The sequence below is a fragment of the Ambystoma mexicanum genome, chromosome 8 (assembly GCF_040938575.1).
Source record: "Ambystoma mexicanum isolate Mex_15411 chromosome 8, UKY_AmexF1_1, whole genome shotgun sequence".
Classification (NCBI taxonomy): Eukaryota; Metazoa; Chordata; class Amphibia; order Caudata; family Ambystomatidae; genus Ambystoma; species Ambystoma mexicanum.
Window position 1 is genome coordinate 1,359,586,848 of NC_090929.1, and position 20,429 is coordinate 1,359,607,276.

Consider the following 20,429-nt stretch of genomic DNA (forward strand, 5'->3'; position numbering starts at 1 on the left):
CCATTAGAAGAGAAGACCTTTTTGCCTCTGCAGGTCGGAGGGCCGCTTCTCTAATGGCAAATAGCTGCTTCAGTGTGAATGGGCTAGTTCCCATTAGACGAGAGGACCTTTCTGCCTTTACAGGTCGGAGGGCCGTTTCTCTAATGCCAAATAGCTGCTTCAGTGTGAGTGGGCTAGTTCCCATTAGCCGAGAGGACCTTTCTGCCTTTCCAGGTCGGAGGGCCGTTTCTTTAATGGGAAATAGCTGCTTCAGTCTGAGTGGGCTAGTTCCCATTAGACGAGAGGACCTGTCTGCCTCTGCAGGTCGGAGGGCCGCTTCTCTAATGGGAAATATCTGCTTCAGTGTGAATGGGCTAGTTCCCATTAGACGAGAGGACCTTTCTGCCTTTCCAGGTGAGAGGGCCGTTTCTCCAATGGGAAATGGCTGCTTCAGTGTGAGTGGGCTAGTTCCCATTAGACGAGAGGACTTTTCTGCCTTTCGAGGTCAGAGGGCCGTTTCTCTAATGGAAAATAGCTGCTTCAGTCTGAGTGGGCTAGTTCCCATTAGACGAGAGGACCTTTCTGCCTTTCCAGGTCGGAGGGCCGTTTCTCTAATGGGAAATAGCTGCTTCAGTGTGAGTGGGCTAGTTCCCATTAGCCGAGAGGACCTTTCTGCCTTTCCAGGTCGGAGGGCCGTTTCTCTAATGGGAAATAGCTGCTTCAGTGTGAGTGGGCTAGTTCCCATTAGCCGAGAGGACCTTTCTGCCTTTCCAGGTCGGAGGGCCGTTTCTCTAATGGGAAATAGCTGCTTCAGTGTGAGTGGGCTAGTTCCCATTAGAAGAGAAGACCTTTCTGCCTTCCAGGTCAGAGGGCCGCTTCTCTAATGGGAAATAGCTACTTCAGTGTGAGTGGGCTAGTTCCCATTAGAAGAGAAGACCTTTCTGCCTCTGCGGGTCGGAGGGCCGCTTCTCTAATGGGAAATAGCTGCTTGAGTGTGAATGGGCTAGTTCCCATTAGACGAGAGGACCTTTCTGCCTTTACAGGTCGGAGGGCTGTTTCTCTAATGGGAAATAGCTGCTTCAGTGTGAGTGGGCTAGTTCCCATTAGCCGAGAGGACCTTTCTGCCTTTCCAGGTCGGAGGGCCGTTTCTTTAATGGGAAATAGCTGCTTCAGTCTGAGTGGACTAGTTCCCATTAGACGAGAGGACCTGTCTGCCTCTGCAGGTCAGAGGGCCGCTTCTCTAATGGGAAATAGCTGCTTCAGTGTGAATGGGCTAGTTCCCATTAGACGAGAGGACCTTTCTGCCTTTCGAGGTCCGAGGGCCGTTTCTCTAATGGAAAATAGCTGCTTCAGTGTGAGTGGGCTAGTTCCCATTAGACGAGAGGACCTTTCTGCCTTTCGAGGTCAGAGGGCCGTGTCTCTAATGGAAAATAGCTGCTTCAGTGTGAGTGGGCTAGTTCCCATTAGACGAGAGGACCTTTCTGCCTTTCGAGTTCAGAGGGCCGTTTCTCTAATGGAAAATAGCTGCTTCAGTCTGAGTGGGCTAGTTCCCATTAGACGAGAGGACCTTTCTGCCTCTGCAGGTCGGAGGGCCCTTTCTTTAATGGGAAATAGCTGCTTCAGTCTGAGTGGGCTAGTTCCCATTGGACGAGAGGACCTGTCTGCCTCTGCAGGTCGGAGGGCCGCTTCTCTAATGGGAAATAGCTGCTTCAGTGTGAATGGGCTAGTTCCCATTAGACGAGAGGACCTTTTTGCCTTTCCAGGTCGGAGGGCCGTTTCTCTAATGGAAAATAGCTGCTTCAGTCTGAGTGGGCTAGTTCCCATTAGACGAGAGGACCTTTCTGCCTCTGCAGGTCGGAGGGCCGCTTCTCTAATGGGAAATAGCTGCTTCAGTGTGAATGGGCTAGTTCCCATTAGACGAGAGGACCTTTCTGCTTTTCCAGGTCAGAGGGCCGTTTCTCTAATGGGAAATAGCTGCTTCAGTGTGAATGGGCTAGTTCCCATTAGCCGAGAGGACCTTTCTGCCTTTCCAGGTCAGAGGGCCGTTTCTCTAATGGGAAATAGCTGCTTCAGTGTGAATGGGCTAGTTCCCATTAGACGAGAGGACCTTTTTGCCTTTCCAGGTTCGGAGGGCCGTTTCTCTAATGGGAAATAGCTGCTTCAGAGTGAATGGGCTAGTTCCCATTAGACGAGAGGACCTTTCTGCCTTTCCAGGTCGGAGGGCCGTTTCTTTAATGGGAAATAGCTGCTTCAGTCTGAGTGGGCTAGTTCCCATTAGACGAGAGGACCTGTCTGCCTCTGCAGGTCGGAGGGCCGCTTCTCTAATGGGAAATAGCTGCTTCAGTGTGAATGGGCTAGTTCCCATTAGAAGAGAGGACGTTTCTGCCTTTCCAGGTCAGAGGGCCGTTTCTCCAATGGGAAATAGCTGCTTCAGTCTGAGTGGGCTAGTTCCCATTAGACGAGAGGACCTTTCTGCCACTGCAGGTCGGAGCGCCGCTTCTATTATGGGAAATAGCTGCTTCAGTGTGAATGGGCTAGTTCCCATTAGACGAGAGGACCTTTCTGCCTTTCAAGGTCAGAGGGCCGTTTCTCTAATGGGAAATAGCTGCTTCAGTGTAAGTGGGCTAGTTCCCATTAGACGAGAGGACCTTTCTGCCTCTGCAGGTCGGAGGGCCGCTTCTTTAATGGGAAATAGCTGCTTCAGTGTGAATGGGCTAGTTCCCATTAGACAAGAGGACCTTTTTGCCTTTCCAGGTCGGAGGGCCGTTTCTCTAATGGAAAATAGCTGCTTCAGTCTGAGTGGGCTAGTTCCCTTTAGACGAGAGGACCTTTCTGCCTCTGCAGGTCGGAGGGCCGCTTCTCTAATGGGAAATAGCTGCTTCAGTGTGAATGGGCTAGTTCCCATTAGACAAGAGGCCCTTTCTGCTTTTCCAGGTCAGAGGGCCGTTTCTCTAATGGGAAATAGCTGCTTCAGTGTGAATGGGCTAGTTCCCATTAGCTGAGAGGACCTTTCTGCCTTTCCAGGTCAGAGGGCCGTTTCTCTAATGGGAAATAGCTGCTTCAGTGTGAATGGGCTAGTTCCCATTAGACGAGAGGACCTTTTTGCCTTTCCAGGTCGGAGGGCCGTTTCTCTAATGGGAAATAGTTGCTTCAGTGTGAATGGGCTAGTTCCCATTAGACGAGAGGACTTTTCTGCCTCTGCAGGTCGGAGGGCCGCTTCTCTAATGGGAAATAGCTGCTTCAGTGTGAGTGGGCTAGTTCCCATTAGACGAGAGGACCTTTCTACCTCTGCAGGTCGGAGGGCCGCTTCTCTAATGGGAAATAGCTGCTTCAGTGTGAATGGGCTAGTTCCCATTAGACGAGAGGACCTTTCTGCCTTTCCAGGTCAGAGGGCCGTTTCTCTAATGGGAAATAGCTGCTTCAGTCTGAGTGGGCTAGTTCCCATTAGACGAGAGGACCTTTCTGCCTCTGCAGGTCAGAGGGCCGCTTCTCTAATGGGAAATAGCTGCTTCAGTGTGAATGGGCTAGTTCCCATTAGACGAGAGGACCTTTTTGCCTCTGCAGGTCGGAGGGCCGCTTCTCTAATGGGAAATAGCTGCTTCAGTGCGAGTGGGCTAGTTCCCATTAGACGAGAGGACCTTTCTGCCTTTCCAGGTCGGAGGGCCGCTTCTCTAATGGGAAATAGCTGCTTCAGTGCGAATGGGCTAGTTCCCATTAGACGAGAGGACCTTTCTGCCTTTCGAGGTCAGAGGGCCGTTTCTCTAATGGAAAATAGCTGCTTCAGTCTGAGTGGGCTAGTTCCCATTAGACGAGAGGACCTTTCTGCCTCTGCAGGTCAGAGGGCCGCTTCTCTAATGGGAAATAGCTGCTTCAGTGTGAATGGGCTAGTTCCCATTAGCCGAGAGGACCTTTCTGCCTTTCCAGGTCGGAGGGCCCTTTCTCTAATGGGAAATAGCTGCTTCAGTGTGAGTGGGCAAGTTCCCATTAGACGAGAGGACCTTTCTGCCTTTCCAGGTCGGAGGGCACTTTCTCTAATGGGAAATAGCTGCTTCAGTGTGAGTGGGCTAGTTCCCACTATTATGCAGGACTTGGCCACTAGGGGCAAAAAGGGCCATTTTTCTAATGGGAACTAGCCTTCTCAGTGTGAGTAGGCTAGTTCCCATTATTATGCAGGACTTGGCCACTAGGGGAGCAGAAAGGGCCATTTCTCTAATGGGAACTAGCCTTCTTTGTGTGAGTGGGCTAGTTCCCATTATTACGCAGGACTTGGCCACTAGGGCCAAAAAGGGCCACTTCTCTAATGGGAAATAGCAGGACTTGGCTACTAGGGGCAAAACGGGCCATTTCTCTAATGGGAACTAGCCTTCTCTGTGTGAGTGGACTAGTTCCCATTATTATGCAGGACTTGGCCACTAGGGGAGCAAAAAGGGCCATTTGTCTAATGGGAACTAGCTTTCTCTGTGTGAGTGGACTAGTTCCCATTATTATGCAGGACTTGGCCACTAGGGGCAAAAACGGCCATTTCTCTAATGGGAACTAGCCTTCTCAGTGTGAGTAGGCTAGTTCGCATTATTATGCAGGACTTGGCCACTAGGGGATCAAAAAAGGCCATTTCTCTAATGGGAACTAGCCTTCTCAGTTTGAGTAGGCTAGTTCCCATTATTATGCAGGACTTGGCCACTAGGGGCAAAAGGGCCATTTCTCTAATGGGAACTAGCTCACTCACACTGAAGCAGCTATTTCCCATCTGAGAAATGGCCCTAACAACCGATGGTCCGTTTCTCGGATGGGAACTAGTATCAACCGTGTTTAGGTGAAGCGCTTTTCAGCCTTCCATTTTGGCGCAGTGCCTTGGGTGCAGGTCCCTTGTAGGCACGCACTATTGGCTGCGGCCAGCAGGGTGAAGCGACCGGCACGCCTAGATATTTTTGTTTGCTCAAATATATTGCCAACCGAAACACGTAAAAAAGCAGTGCTTTGGTTGACAGTATATTTAAGCAAACACGTTGCGCTCAGTACATGGAGCTGCCCTACACGTTACTGCGCCCCTCTGCTATGTTTGCGGGACACAGCAACCTATTTGTGCATGGAGCGTTCACGCACAGGACAGCTGCGTGTACTGAGTGTGAAGTGTTTGCTTAAATACTGTAGACCAAAGCACTGTATCCATTAGTGCTTTGGTTGTCAATATATTTAAGCAAACACAAATATCTCGGCATGCAAGTCTTTGCGCGCTGCTGCCAGTGGCCAACAGGGCATACACGCTGAAAGGGACCTTGCCCAAGGTGCCACACCGAAGTGCTGCGCTGAAATTACCGGCTTCACACATTTAGCCATTTAATATTTCCTACAGGATTCCTTTTTCATTATATACAAGATTGGGACTGTTCAGATATTGTAGAAAGGAGTGTGAGTATTCAGATAATATTGCTTGGTGTTCACTGACAACCAGCCTGACTGCTTTTTGTTTCGAGCCTCGGCCTGCACTCCTACTCCTGGTCTTGTGTTGCTATGTTTGGAGGAAAAAGCTCAACACAACTTTAGAATAATTCAGAAATAACCCACTTTCAATGAAAACCAGCATTGGCAATTCCAACAGTTCAGGATTTTGTGTAGGCATCGGAAAAAGCACCTGCCAGGCGCTGCCGTTGGGGATTAACTGGCCATTGATGGTAGCAGGCACAATATGGTGCGAGTCCCTGGGCATCTAATAGCAATGGCTACCAAATGTCTAATATTTATACACAAGCCAAAACTGTTGGTTTTTAACAGGACTTCATGGAAGGATACGCACAGTGCCTACAAATCGAGTGGCTGAAGGCAGACGTGGTTTAGACCTTTGTGTTACACCAGTAGTGCATTTATAACTCCAATTAAGTCATGCACTCTCAGAAGACTGCTTTGAAAAAACACTGGGATGCCCTTCAAGTGCAAAGTTTGATGATAAGGCTGGTTTAAAGTGAGCTGAAAGAGTTTTGGGAGGGGAAGGGCAGGAACTGATTGAGAATGGGCAAATGGATTAGCATGGCCAGGGGCAGTCAATGGAAGGGCAAATAACCAAACAACAAATTCAAGCTTTGTGTCTTTCTTCATATGCCATTTTTATCTATCAGTACTCTAATGCAATAGTTTCGGCTTATAGGTGGCTGTACCACCCAATAGCCTAAACTGAAAAAAGCCCAACACCCAGCCACGGAAAAAGGTAGGAACTTGTCAGAAGCCAACCCACATAAATATGAAGTAGGGAACATGAAATGAAAAAAAATGCACACATGACTATTTTTTTTTAAAGTTTCAAATGCTCATAGGACAAACGCAAAACATTCAGGTGACCACAATGTAGGGATATATGGCTACACTAAATTACCGAATTAGACAGGCTAACAACTTTGCTCGTACTGTGGGAGAATATCTTTTCATGTGATGGCTAAAATATATGAGTAAACTGGCAGTTATTTTCCTGTATTGGGTGGAGAGTTGATAGTCATGTGATATCTTGTGGGACATTGGATTGTTGTCAGTGTTTCTCCACCCTTTGTTTTTCGTGCTATTAATCTCTCGTTTTGGCTCAAATTCTGCATTTCTACTGAGGGCCATAAGTAGTCCTCACAATAAATCACATGAGCTCACATCTTTTCCGTGGAGAGGCATGATGAGGGTGGGTTGTACCGTCAGGTGAGGTTGGGATTCACAATGAGCAGCAGCCAGGCCCGCAGGCATAACCTGCAACAGTTAGTGACCTGCTCTTATTGACCAGTCCCCATGAGAGGAGAAGGAAGAGAGAGCTCTTTGGCAGTGATGCTGACTGAAGAAAACAAATCAATGCACTGCTTGCACTTGGACCATTTCATGCCACAATAATTGCCAGTTGCAAAGCAATCCAGAGAGTCTGCTTTCTAAAATCCCTTTGTCTCTTTTATTTGCTGCATTGTTTTGGTATGTGGGTGGTGCTAGCACCACTAAAGGTACCAAAACCAAAATGGGTACCTGGCTCCCATAACTGATACAGACCCTGCATTGAAAAATCATTAGCAATGGGCGTAGAGCAGCCTCTTGGCGCATGTACTAAGCATGGACATTCCTCAAAGTGACGACATTTTGCCAGAGAATTCACATGCCTGAAGATGGGTCGGAACCGCAGAATGGGACTATGCACAGTTGCGTATCCCCTTATAAGCTTATGGTGATATTAAACATAAAAAAAGTTACATTTTGGGAGGCTTATGACTTCGAACATGTGGGGGTAATTACTAACTAACTAACTAAGAAGTTGTTATATAGCGGGGCACTCACAGAAGCAAAACAAACAGAAAAAACATATAGTCTCAGGAGTGGGAAGGGATGAAGTCACTTGACATAACGACTGGCAGAATCCTTAGGAGTAGCTGGGTTATACTATACTAATAAGTAAGTTTAGGCATCAAAGAGCAACATCTTAAGACATTTTCTAAACTGCTGTAATGTAGTACATTGTTTAAGGTAGAGTGGAATCATATTCCAACTTTCCGGAGACCAGGCAGCGAAACTTGCTCCGGCCACGTTTCCTCAAAACGATGAGTGTTTAGGCCAGTAACATCAGACTATTAGAGCGCAATGCACGCTTTGGTGTAGTCATATGGATCCTAGACTTCAGATATTCTGGGGCCTTACCTGAGAGGCATTTAAAGACTATTACTAGTCCTTTGAATTTCAGCCGCTGCTCAATGGAGAGCCAGTGTAGTTTTTTTGCATGCAGATGTGCTCAAACAAAAGCAGCATGCTGTACATATGTTTGGCAAGTTTTGTGAGGTTTGCATAAGGGAACAAAGATATAGCATGTCCTGAAATGTTTTTTTCACTTGTAACTTTTCCCATTATGGATGGAACTGGATAAAACGGGAAAGGCTACTTACTGACTGCAGTGACTTCTGTACTCCTAGTGCATAGTGCCCCTTTCTCCATCCTTATGGTAGTCTGTCCATGGGGACGGGACTGCGACATTTTGAATAAGAAGAAAAAATATCTTTCCTTTTACATTTTTTGATGTGCTGTGAGGCACACCAGCATGGCCGTGGCGAGCCCTGCTGTCCCTGCCCACTGAAAACACCCATCAGTCCTTGGATCCACCTGTTGGATTATTTATTTAATTTATTTATTATTTTATTTTTTATCTTTCTAAAGCACCCAAACCCTGAGGCACCAGAGCGCTGTTGTGAGACCAGTTACATGATAAAATCTTAGCAAACTAAATAGTAAATTTCACATTAAAGGATGGAACAGCATGAATAGCAGATTAAGGACAGGACAGCAAACAGTGTTCAGAGGCCAGAAGGCCAGAGTGGGGGCTTAGAAGTTAGGTGAAAAGTCATGTTTTTAGAGCTTTGAGGAATGTCCAGTAGTGTTTGACTGCTATCGTTGGGAAACTCGCCCCTCCTCCTTTTGCTCTTTTGGTTTTAGGAAGGGTGAGGCAGTGGGCATAGGTGAACCATACCGGTCTACTGGATTTGGATCTCTCAATTTTCTGGGCTAGGTATTATGTATGGCTTATGTGATTGTGCTTCTCAACAAAGAGTTCCTCCTTTCTTGAGGTGCTGAGTTGCTCAAACATTTGTGAGCCATCAATAGCATTTTGAAAATGATCCTTTCTTTAATGGGGAGCCAATGCACTTTTCTTCTGGTGGCTGAAATGTGGTCTCTCCTTGGGATGTTTAGGGCTGCTCGAAGGGCATTGTTTTAGATTATTTGGGGTCTATTAATGTTCTTTTTTGAAGTTCCTGCAATGAGAGCATTACAATACTCCAGTTTTGCTCCTGTTGTTGCTCTGGTGATGGTTAAGCAGCTCTGTGGGGTTAGGAATTGTCTTGCGGCGTAGATAAGTTTGGCTGTGTAAGTTGCTGAGGAGGCGATCGCATTAACTTGTTTGGTGAGGGAGCACGCAGAGTCTATGTAGATCCCCAATGTTTTTACTGCGGCTGATACTGGGATCTGGTGTCCGTCTATGGTGAAGGCAGTGTATTAGGGACCGAGTTTCTGCAGCATTGCAGGTAGGCCTGCCAGTAGGATCTCGGTCTTGTCATCATTTAGACATAGGTAGTTAGCTGCCATCCATGATTGTATCGTGGAATAGATTTTGTTAAGCAAGCGTGTGTCTTCTTCATAGCAAGCCTGACAAGGGGAGGAGGATTTGGGTGTCATCGGCAAAGTTGGTGTAGGATATGACGATTTCATCCAGGATGTCCAAAAGAGGTTTTGTGAATATGTTGTAGAGGGATGGGGAGACGCAGGAACCTTGGGGGATGCCGTAGGGGATAGGGATGGGGCCCGGGGGGGTGCTGGCAGTGTCTGAGAAGACTCTCATGGTTCTGTCTTCTAAGAAGGAGGCTATCCAAGATGTGGCATCGGGGGAGAAATTGGCTGAGGTGATGAGGTGGTGACAGAGTAGGGTGGTCTAGATAGGGCTGTTTCGGTACCATGACAGGGATGGAATCCTGATTGCTACATACCTAGGATGTGGTTAGATTCGAGATGGGCTTGGATCTTGTTGTATGCTGCATTCTCTAAGATCTTCAGGAGGAAAGGTACTGTTGTTATGGGGTGGTAGTTATTTGGGGCTGCAGGGTCCAGTGACAGTTTCATAAGTAGTGGGCGGACCTAGGATTCCTTGAGGCTCATGGGAACCGGGCTATTGATGAAGGAAGCATTAATGCAAAGGTACGACACGTGTGGACGGCCCATCTGCTACAATACGAAGCCAGTGAGGTCACAGAGACCATCGGAAGACGGAAGGGGAGGGCCAGCACTGGGGGTGCAAACTGGTGTGTCCGCTATGCCTGTGGCATGACTCAAGGCCATGCCCTGTCCATAGCATCCCCTGGCTGTGGTCAGGGGCCATGCCCAGTTGTCATTGTGTATGTTTGCTGTGCCATTGCCAGTTTCCAGTGGGCACTGTGAGCGTGTTTACGGTGCCTGTTGTAAGTGGTTTCAACCCGGCCTCCACCTAAGTCAATGCCTAGCGTGTGATGCACAGTTGGAACCCTTAATTATATATTTTTATGTCTAAAGTTCTTTTATTTCTGAATGATGTACCCTTATATCACGCCCCTCTCTTTGAATCAACCCCCCCCCCCCCGGTCTCACTGAACCAAGAAGTAGGTTGTTTTGCAAAGTTAAAAGATTTATTTGATGGATTTGAACAAGATACATATCACACTTTTATGAATTTTAACAATATCTAGATATCACAGAATGCAATGATAGGAAATGAATGCAGCACAGAAATAATATTTTTGTGTGTTCAATCAAATGCAATGTAATAACTCTTTCCCCATGATACCACTCAATCCCCCCTAATATGCAATATAGAGATGGAAGGAGAGAAAACAGGTTTCAGGAATATACAATCTCAAATGCAGTTCAATCCCAATTCCCCAAGCAAGCTTAGAGAGAAACAGGAATGATTTCAAAACAGGTCAAATGCTTTTGAGAATGTGGTTTTGTAATGAATGGGTAAAATACTGAAAACTGAATTTAATCACTTATGGGAGCCGCTTTGGATAGCTTCGGGTACACACTAGCAATGATGGTTGAATGACTAGCAGATAGTAGACTGAATTCATAGGTTGAGTGCAAGAAATAGCTATTTTACATGTGATGAAATTGAGCCAAATGCAATTTTTCAGCGCACGAGAAACGCGGTTACAGAAAAACTATAAGGAGTTAGAATGCGGTTTTAGGTTTGTTTGAAAGCTGAGGATGTTAGCCTCAATTTGACACTTAAATTTCAGAAGTTATGAAGGTTTTAGTAAAGGTCAATTTTTCTCAAAAAGAGTCAAGATTTTCAAATGAAAGATGCGCTTTTGAATATTACAAACAAAGATTTTTTACACTAGGGAGTCTATGAAGCCACAAGCTATATGACAGCACAGCCATCGATCCAGTGACGCCCCCGGATGGTTTCTATCTGCCGAGACGCTTGCATTTCTTCAGCAAACATATCAGCGCAATGATGATTTTATCACTACAATTAACAAAGGACTATATGGATGAGGGAAAGATTCAGAACAGACAAAAGAGATTCTACAATGCAGTCTGGATATGTTGGAATGGGTTGGATAGGATTACCTAAGGATAAGAGATTGGTTATGGACAATTCTATGCTAAATACGCACAACTATGGTTTTGGAATAGGCCCGTCAAAGATCTGGTCAAAGGTTTTGGACTGGAATTCTGCTAGCCCACCAGACAGGACTCAGGCACCCGGTTCTGCACGCAGCACAGCACTGGGTCTCTGCACGGCCTCTGGTTCTGGATCTGACTGGTTGGGTTTGGAGTTTACAGCTATCTGGGTTCAGCTCTGCTCCACTGGTTTGAATCTCTGGGTTCTGGGAAGAATTCTTGGCAAGAAGCAGAAAACAGCACAGCCAGGCTGTTCAATTTTGGTGTGCCCCTGGGAAGTCTGGGGTTAAAATCAGGTTGCAAGATTTTAAAGGCCAGCTGTGAAGGGTTCAGCTTTGGAATTGGACCTTCTGCTTTCAGATTTCTGCAGTCTTGATCTGGATACTCCAGCAGAGCGCTTCGCCAGCAAATCAGTTGATGGGTGAATGTGTGTGTCCTTCTAGGTCCTAAACAGTCCCTATTTCCCAAAGGGGTGGGTAGGCTGATTATACTAAGCCCAACCTCTAGGAATCCGATTGATCAGAGAATTTCCTCTCCCCTGATTTGAGAAGCAACCAGAGTGTCATGATGTGTCATGATGACGCTGTGTTTATGGTCCAGGGAAAAACCTCCCCTTTGTTTCTACACAGAAATACTATTTTTCATAGAAAGCCTATCTACAATATCACCAACTTGCTAATAATACATATTCACATCACAGATTAAAATAGAGCACGTATCCATCCCAGCCCCATCTTCTTGAGAGTTTCAGTTCAAAACTGACAGTTTTTTGCACTTTTGGTTGGTTACCCAGTGTCAGATCTGTACACATTTTTTCACATACATGCGCATGACATCTGGGCATGATCCTGTAAATTTTCATATTCCTAGCATGATCACAATTGCTACAATATCAACATTTTAGTGGTCCGGTCTCTGAATATCGCACAGATTCCAGAGTAGTTTCAAACTGTGAGCAGAAATTTCATTTTAACAACACTATATTTACAGATTTTTACCAATTTTGTTCAGTTTTCTATGAGTCTTTTTCAAAATATACTTTTCTGTGCTTTCAGAATAAACAAAACTGTCTGTCCCTGCCCCCAAGGTTTGGCTGGGCCAGAGCAGTCCCAGGCTTCTTCCTGCTACCAGTTGGCGTCTGTCGACACCCAAATTTGCATTTCCTTTCAGTTCAAGAAGCCTATTGTCTCTTTCCCAGAGCAGCAGAGCAAATCTCCTCCCCCCTCCATTAACATCCAACTGAGAATGCCTGCCCTTTTGGTGGGAAGGAGAAGGATGATGTGTTTCTCAGTGAAGTTTAGCAGAATCAGGTTATCTTACAGTAAATTGTCACATTGTTCTTTGTGGAAATTAAAGTTACAAATTTAAAAACAGGCAAACATATCTTCAATTACAGTCTTTTTCAACATAGAAATTAAATAGTGGCAACCTATATTGCTTTGGGTGGCAAGTCTCTTCTTTCAATAATTTGATTTTAAGACACAAGTTTCAAATGAACAGTATAAATAAATGACAGCTTTGACACAGGTGAGCGGCGGTACTGTGCCCATATTCTGACATATTTTCCCAAGCAAGTTACCTTTTGAATGGGGATATTTTTGAGATGAAAGGTATTTCGCCTGGCATTGTGCTTGTGGGGATTCTTTAAATAAAGTGATGTTTAACACCGAACAAGGATGTTGGATCTTTTCTGATGTTTGGGAACTATGATTTTGCACTTTTCAACAGCCAATAAAAAATGGATTTTAACGCACTTCTGGGTATTCCTTTGGAATGTAGTACTGCCTTTTCAAGTAGTTTCATTTCACTCTGCGGGCAGCCCAATGATAGGTTTTGGCAGTGTGGTCTCCTGTTTTACAACTGACATAGGCAAAAATAGATTTGGCAGCCTATTTTTCAGGTTTCCCTGCGCACTTCTCAGTGATTTTTACCACGCATAAGGCTTTCCGGCGGCCATTCTGTTGTTTTGATGAATGCAGCGCACAGTGATGTTGCAGGGCAGAGCCCGTGGGTCAGAACATCCCACACTGTGGCGCGATGGGCAAAGTCTATGCCCCAGGTAGTGTCAATTTTTCCCTCGCTATCTTTCTATCCTCTCCATTTGTGCAGTTTTTGATTTGTCACACTTTCTATTTTTCCTTTGCTATCTCTGTGTCTCACTCTTCGCGTCACACTCTCTATTTTATTCCATTCCATGTCTCTGTCACTACTCATCCCGCCAAGTCATGCTCTCACCCTGTTCCACTTTTTTTTGCCCAAGCCCGGGCTTTGGGAGCATGGTTCGCTGAATCTGGTCATTGCAATGAACATCTCAGTATAGTGGTGTACTATTAAAACACCCCTAGGGCAGGCAAAATGGGCTCTATTGTATTAGAGTACTGACAAGAATTGCTCAGTACAGCTTAAGTTAATCCTCTGTTAAAAACATTTGAAATTCAATTAGTAAAGCTTTTAAATAATACTATGTTATGGGTGCAATCCAAAAACTAAACACTGCTGATGTTCACGAGTTATGCTTAGCACTTAGCACAGCAACCATAAGTCACGCACCCCCGTCTATAAAACCATTTGGTTTAATGTCTTATTATAAGCATCTTCTGTCAGCAGAACTTGTTTGAAACAAATAAATTACATCACTAGTCATCCCGCGCTTAGAAACCTCTAGGTATTAAGCGCGTTATAAATAACCAATCATATCATATCATATATCATCTGAATGAACTTAATTGCTTTCTGTGCAGACGATGCAGGGTACAGGTCCGTTTCAAGCAATTGCGTGCCCGGACAGGGGAGAAAGGAGAATTGGAAAAGTAAGAGCATGCCACTAAAATATAAGAACCAAAAAATGAATTACACAAAAATAACAGAGCTAGAAAAAGAATGTGTGAATTACACAAAAAAATAAAAATGTCAGAAAAAGAAAAGTGGGGCGGAGCAGATGTGGAAAAAGTGAACACATTGAAAAAAATCAACAATGGTATGACAGAAAATAGTTAAATCCCATATCTAAATACAAAATATATTGCAAGTGACCTCAGTGTTCTCTCACTTTTTAAAGTCATAGCATGTGGCCCTATGTCTCTACATGGACAGAGAACGTCTTGATGGCCTTCAAATATCTTCATGGCATAGCTTCAAATATCCGTTACTATTGTGATCAAACGTGCGGAATGCAAACATACTTACTTTAAATTCTTCTTCTAGGCCTATCTTGTCAAAGGGCGTGCTTGTGTTGTGCAGGGTTTGTAAGTGCTTTTCCAAGGAGGCCACATCAAGCTCCGTATCACCGTACAGGTAGTACTCAAGTAAGGCTTGATAAATGAACGAGTACTGCATCTAAAAAAATATATATACTTTTCAATGTATCATTTACATCTCTCGTCTTCAGACTATATTATTTAACCCCACCTTTAGCACAACAAAGGAACGGATTAATGGAAAACATGTTTACATCAACCAGCTAAAAAAAAAACGGAAACCCAGAAAATGTTTTAATACATCACGCACATCTGTCTGGACCATTTGTGGACGCTGGTTGCGAATTTTTGCAACAAACTCAAATACATCGATCTTCTGTTCGGAGTGCATCATATCGATCATGGCATCGATTACCACAAAAGTGCCTGTCCGACCCACACCAGCACTGCAAAAGAGAAAGAACACAACGCTAAGTAACAATGATTCAAGGGTTGCTAGATGCACACACATGTTGTCTTGTCAGCCAACACAAGAGGGCGCTCTGTTGTTACAAATAGAACGCATCTATTATTTAATTTTTTTTCTTTCTAAGAGAAAGGGTTTGGCATCCTCCTGCTCGTGCTGAAAGGTCACCCTTCAGTCTGAAGAGCCGCCTTTCCCCAGAAGAGTCAGACACTATGACGTATTGGGTATAATTATCCGCAACAGAACAACAATATTTTATATAGAGTTCACACCCGAATGTACAACGCTGGCACAAATCCGTAACTTCATAGTTTGACAACACTGGTTCCTATGGGTAGGGACTTTGGACCTCATTACGGGTCCGGCGGTAACCCAGCCGGTGCTACCGGCGGGTTGCCGCCAAACCCGTGATATTTTACTGGCACCTGACTTCCCGGTGCCACTGGCTCCTTACGAGTCCGGGGGCCTGCAAACTTAGGCGCAGGCACATTGTAAGTCCCCATTCCCATAGAGTGGGGAGACAGAAGCAACGGCACCATTAGCACGGTGCCAGTGCTTCTGGGACCAGTCTGCCCACCGTGGCCACTGCACCCGGCAGGGTCAGACCTGTCGGGCACAGCGGCAACGGCAGGCAGACTCGAAGTTTGCCCATCCGTGAACAAGGGTGCTGGTGATCTTACGCTTACCGGCACCCTTGTTTCCAGGCCGGAAAACTTAGAATGAGGACTCTTTCTAAGTTCGCTGGTCTGGAAACAAGGCACAGTTGTTTCAGGACCAGCAAACTACAAGTCTGCCTGCCGGAGCCGAAGTGCCCGACAGGCCTGATCCTGCCAGGCGCAGCTGTCACGATAAACAGACTTGTCATGGGAGCACCTGCACCCATTCCCATAAACTGTATGGGAATGGGGATTAATGAGGTTGCCGGCGCCTGACTTCCCTGCGGCGGGGGGTTGTAATCCCCCGGTGTTACTGGGAAGTCAGGCACCAGTAATTAATTCCGAGTCCAGCGGCAACCCTTAAGTAGTACCGGCAGGGTTACCGCCAGACTCGGCATGGCATGCTTTCTCCTCTGGATCCTTTAACCTGTGGGCTAGCACTCTCCTCACCCTGTTACCATACTCAAAAAACGATTGTTTCAGGTGCAGCAGCTGTTCTTCTTAGTTGGTGCGAAGAAAGTGGAGCTGGTTCCATGCTGTTAAGTCTTTTAGATTTTTCCTGGTCGGGTTAAGTTATTGTTTCTTGGATGATCTTTCTACTATCCTTCAGGAAAGTTGACCCCGATATTAAGGCAACCCTACAGCGGCTTTAAGAGCCTTCCGCCTCAGACCCGGGAATACTGCTTGTCCCTCATTACATTTTAGATATTCCCTTTTAAAGTCTTTGATCTTCCAATATGTCCTCATTCAATTTCCTCCCCTCCTTTTTCTAGCGTGGGCATTTGGCCCAAGTCAGATGTCCACAAAACTGTGGTCGATGAATCTGCGGGGTATACTGTCACTATTATGGATTGTTTCTAACAAATCGCTTGAGACAAACGCATGGTTGATTCTTGAGTACGTGTGATGCACAATGTGTGTGTTTTTTTTTGTGTTGCCATGAATATGTCTCCAGACTTCAACACGGTTGTGCGCTCTAAGGCAATCCTTAAGGAGGGCTGATGTAGTACCAGTTCCTACGCCGGACCCTGAGGAGACTGGCAGAAATCTGGATTCATGGTCATATTCATATCGCCTGCCAATACAAAGAGTACCACAGCAAACTTTTCTAATACTTTTAGGAGGACAGCAAACATTTGTTTAGAATGGAGTTGGGGGCGTAACAGGATGCAACAGTGCATTTCTGGGTCCACGTTGTGCCCTTGACCATATTAAAACGATTGTTGCAATTTTTTTCTGTTTGTCACATTTAAAGTGAGCTTTTGCGTGGACTAGGAGTGCTATCTCTGCCCTTTTGGAATGTGAAGAACTATACAACTGAGTTAGATAGTGTCTGTGTCTTAATCTGGCCTGATCTCGTTTCTAGACGGTTTTCTTGTAGAGCTATAAAATATATTCCTTATTTCATGAGCACTCTCCACATTTGGGTTCTTTTATTTTGGGAGTAACGCCACTAATATTTAAAGACCATAATTTGATGCTCGCTGCCACAATCTGTTCAGGCATCATAGAGATTGTTGTAATCTCAGATTTCTGACCTCTTAATTTAGACCCTGTCCCCTCTGATGTTTTAGATTAGAGAGCCTTGTCCTGCCGGGTTGTCCCAATAACTCCTCTCTGAGGTGGTAAATGTGAAAAAAATATGTAAACAAATTGAAACCCTAGTTCCTCTCCTCACCCCCATTAAAGCTTTACCCACATCCCCTCTAGGACCCACCGCTGTATACCTTATATTACCCACCCCCAAAGCTATTCCTTACTTTGCTGCCACTCTTATTTTCACATCACAACAATTCTTCTCCCCCTTTCCTTCTGTGCTGGAGGTCTCATGGGGGTGTTTCTTACTTTACCCTTCATGTTAAACCCTGGAACCGTACCAGGGGGTATACAGTGAGATTATGTATGGTTTATGTCATTGTGCTTCTCAACAAAGAGTTCCTCCTTTCTTGCTCCTCTGAACAGCACCACAAAAGGTGCTACAGTTCAGTTATTTCTAGCCATTATAGGTTCTATGTGGTTTCCTTACATGGCCTCCTTCGTCCACCTTTAGCTTACCATAGAGAAGCCCCATTATTGTTGCCTTCCCCGCAGGTGGTGGCGGGTCTTCCGCTTGCTCGGCTAGAGACATTTCTAGGATCTTATCTCCTTCTTTTAGGTTCATGATCGTCTTTGATTGCTTAATCCAGTCGCAATTGAAGTCCAAAAGCATATATCCATTTGTATATTTCAATTATTAAATTTATGCGTGACTGCTTTTAATGTGCTTCTTCTTGCTAATGTCACTGGGCCAGGTTTTGAAGGGTCTGAATGGAGCTATCCACGAAATCTATTATTTTCCTTTTGGGGGCTGTGGCCAAAACTGCTTCATTCATCTAATAGTTATGGAATTTCGCCACAATGTCACATTCTCATTTTGCTTCGGCAGAACCACTCTGTGTGCTCGGTCCAAAGTAAGCTCACTGGGTATGTCGGGAACTAACAACTGATTGAATAGGGATTTCACAGAGTCCATAATGTTAGACAGCTCAGAACCTTATTTTAAAAATGTCACCCTTAGGTTGTGCCTTCTCATTCTATTATTAATGTGTTACATTTCAAGTAAGTTGCAGGGACATTGCAAGATCTTGGCGTTCCCCACTTTCTCTGAGTGACCTGGTTTGCTCGCTTCCAATCTAGCCACAGAGGTTTTCTATTAAGTCAACTCTTTCTCCCAGGTACAAGATCTCTCTACTGCTCTCCGCCTACCCCATCTTCACCTCCAAGCAGAAAGCAACTATCTCAGATTTTATAGTATCTTCGATTTCATCCTTTAAGGAGGTGCGTGTCTGGTGTAGGATCTATCTCTGTCAACAAGGCGACAATGGGGGATTCTTTGCTTTGCCCCTTCAGTGGTGTGTCTACTAGGCCACCTCCATTCTGTGCCACAATGTTTTTTAACCCTTGCTCTAGGAACACCTCCATGTCTGCTTTTGTGATCTCAACAATCTGGCTCAATGAACTGGCAGGACTTCTTCATAAGTAGGCTTTGTTTGCGCTGGGATTTATGTTTGCACTTTAGCTGCTCTGATGGCTTTTATTTTATTTTATAAGTAGTACATGACTTTCTGTCAGCCAATATTACAGTACAAAAAAATGAAAAGCAAGAACTGTATCAAGACCCCACTACGAATAACTCCCTTACCTCCCTCCCTTTGGCCCCATTCCCGTCCCTGACAGGCCGAGAAATTTCTGGCAGCTGACCAATTGCCCTCTTCCTGCTGCCACTTCTACCCCATCCCCCCCTCAGGCATTAAGGACTTCCATTCAAATCATTCCATTTTCCCCAGATCTTCTCATGTTTGTAGGGGATCCCCCTATTCTTGTATGCCAACTTCTCAAGATTCATACACCTATCTATCCCGTCTTCCCACGTTTGTTGCACGGGTACTTCACTGCTTACCATGTCACTGCAATATCCCTCTTACCTAGCGCCAACAATGTTCCTGCCCAAGTCTTTTCCGCGGCTGTAAGGGAAGCGTCGCCCCAGACTGCCAACATGCACAATACCGGATCCATTCCCAGTCCCCCCTCCACGATAGTATTCAGTACTTCTAGCACTACCTCCCAGGAGGTCCCAATCCTTGGGCAAGACCAGACCATGTGGAAATCTGTACCCACATCCTCTTACATTTGAGGCAGGTTTCATCCTCTCTCTTTCCAATCTTAAAAAGCCTCTGGGGGGGTGTATTACACCCTATGCAGCATTTTATACTGGATACTCCGAAGCCTGCGTCTACAGCTATCTCTCTGGCTGCCCCAAGGGCACATTCCCAATACCCATCCTCCAGAGGGCCCTAGTCCCCCTTCCCATCGTTCCCGTAAATTAGTCAACGGTTTTGCTTTTGTGCTAGCTATCCACCTATAACCGCTCAAGATCGGTTTGTCCTCAAACGTCTTGGTTGCCGTCAGCCTAAGCAAAGGAAAATGCAGGGGCATAGCTGCGTCCTACCGTCACTGTATCCTAAGCGCATGGCACAGCTGTAAGTATTGGTAAAAAAGTATTTGCATCCACCCCAAAGGTGTCTTGTAAGTACTGGAAGGGTACCATGCCCCCTGTTTGAACACATGCATTTATTTATTTATATACTGGAGGAACAATGCTCTTTTGACCACAAAAGAATGTACCATAAATAAGAAATCAGATTTGACGGAAAGCAGTGAGCTTCTTACAATGGGGTGTGTTTGAGGGACATTCTGACCAGGTTGTGGAGGGGAGTAAATGGAACAGTCACCGGGGACAATACATAAGTGGACATACATAGATTAAGGACAACCAACAGGGGACATTTTTAAGTGCAGGTAGGCAGTACGGCCAGATGTGCTTGGGATGTGACCATGATGGGTGAAGTGCTAGAGTGGAGGCAGAGGAAGTGAGGGACAGAGGCAGGTTAGAGGTGAGGGAACCATGTTAGGTAGCAGGCAGATGAGAGACCGGTTAAGAGGGTAACTTGGAGGCATGTGGATGGTTTCTCGGATGTCCGGGGGAAGAGAATTCCATGCCAGTGGAGCAGGAAGAGAGAAACAGCAGAAGCGAGAGGATGCACAGGGAGGGTGAGGAGCCACAAGAGTAGTTGAGGGGGCAGATACCGGAGATTATGAGAAGGTTTATAAAGTTGGATAGATACAATGGTGCCTTACCGTGGATAGATTTTTGAACCTGGGGAAGACATTTAAATCTGGCCCTGTTTTGCATCGTCAGCTATCCAGCCGGGTGACAGTACCAGGAAGTAGGTGTGAAGTGAGGGAATTCAAAGAGAGTCCTGGTAGTGAAGTAAATGATTTTGTCGAGATAACTGAAAGCATAGTTGGGGAGACGAAAGAGGATACTGGACAGTAGTCCATTTTAGAGAAGACAAGAGTGGTTAAGAGATGCTTTGCGGTGTTGAAAGGAAGGAGGTGCCTGATTTTCTTAATATTTAGGAGATTGAGGCAAGGTGC

General features: G+C 45.6%; 1 protein-coding gene across 4 annotated transcripts in view; it reads right to left on the reverse strand.

The window, feature by feature from the left end:
• The window catches only part of PTPRE (protein tyrosine phosphatase receptor type E), a 2,259,327-nt gene that overhangs the window by 459,475 nt on the left and 1,779,423 nt on the right, over window positions 1-20,429 (reverse strand). For all 4 annotated transcript variants that reach the window (XM_069611476.1, XM_069611477.1, XM_069611479.1 and 1 more), the window contains 2 exons: window positions 14,641-14,776; window positions 14,320-14,469 (listed from right to left, as the gene is read on the reverse strand). In XM_069611476.1, the coding sequence (XP_069467577.1) occupies window positions 14,320-14,469; window positions 14,641-14,776 (286 nt within the window). The remainder of the gene's footprint in view (window positions 1-14,319; window positions 14,470-14,640; window positions 14,777-20,429) is intronic.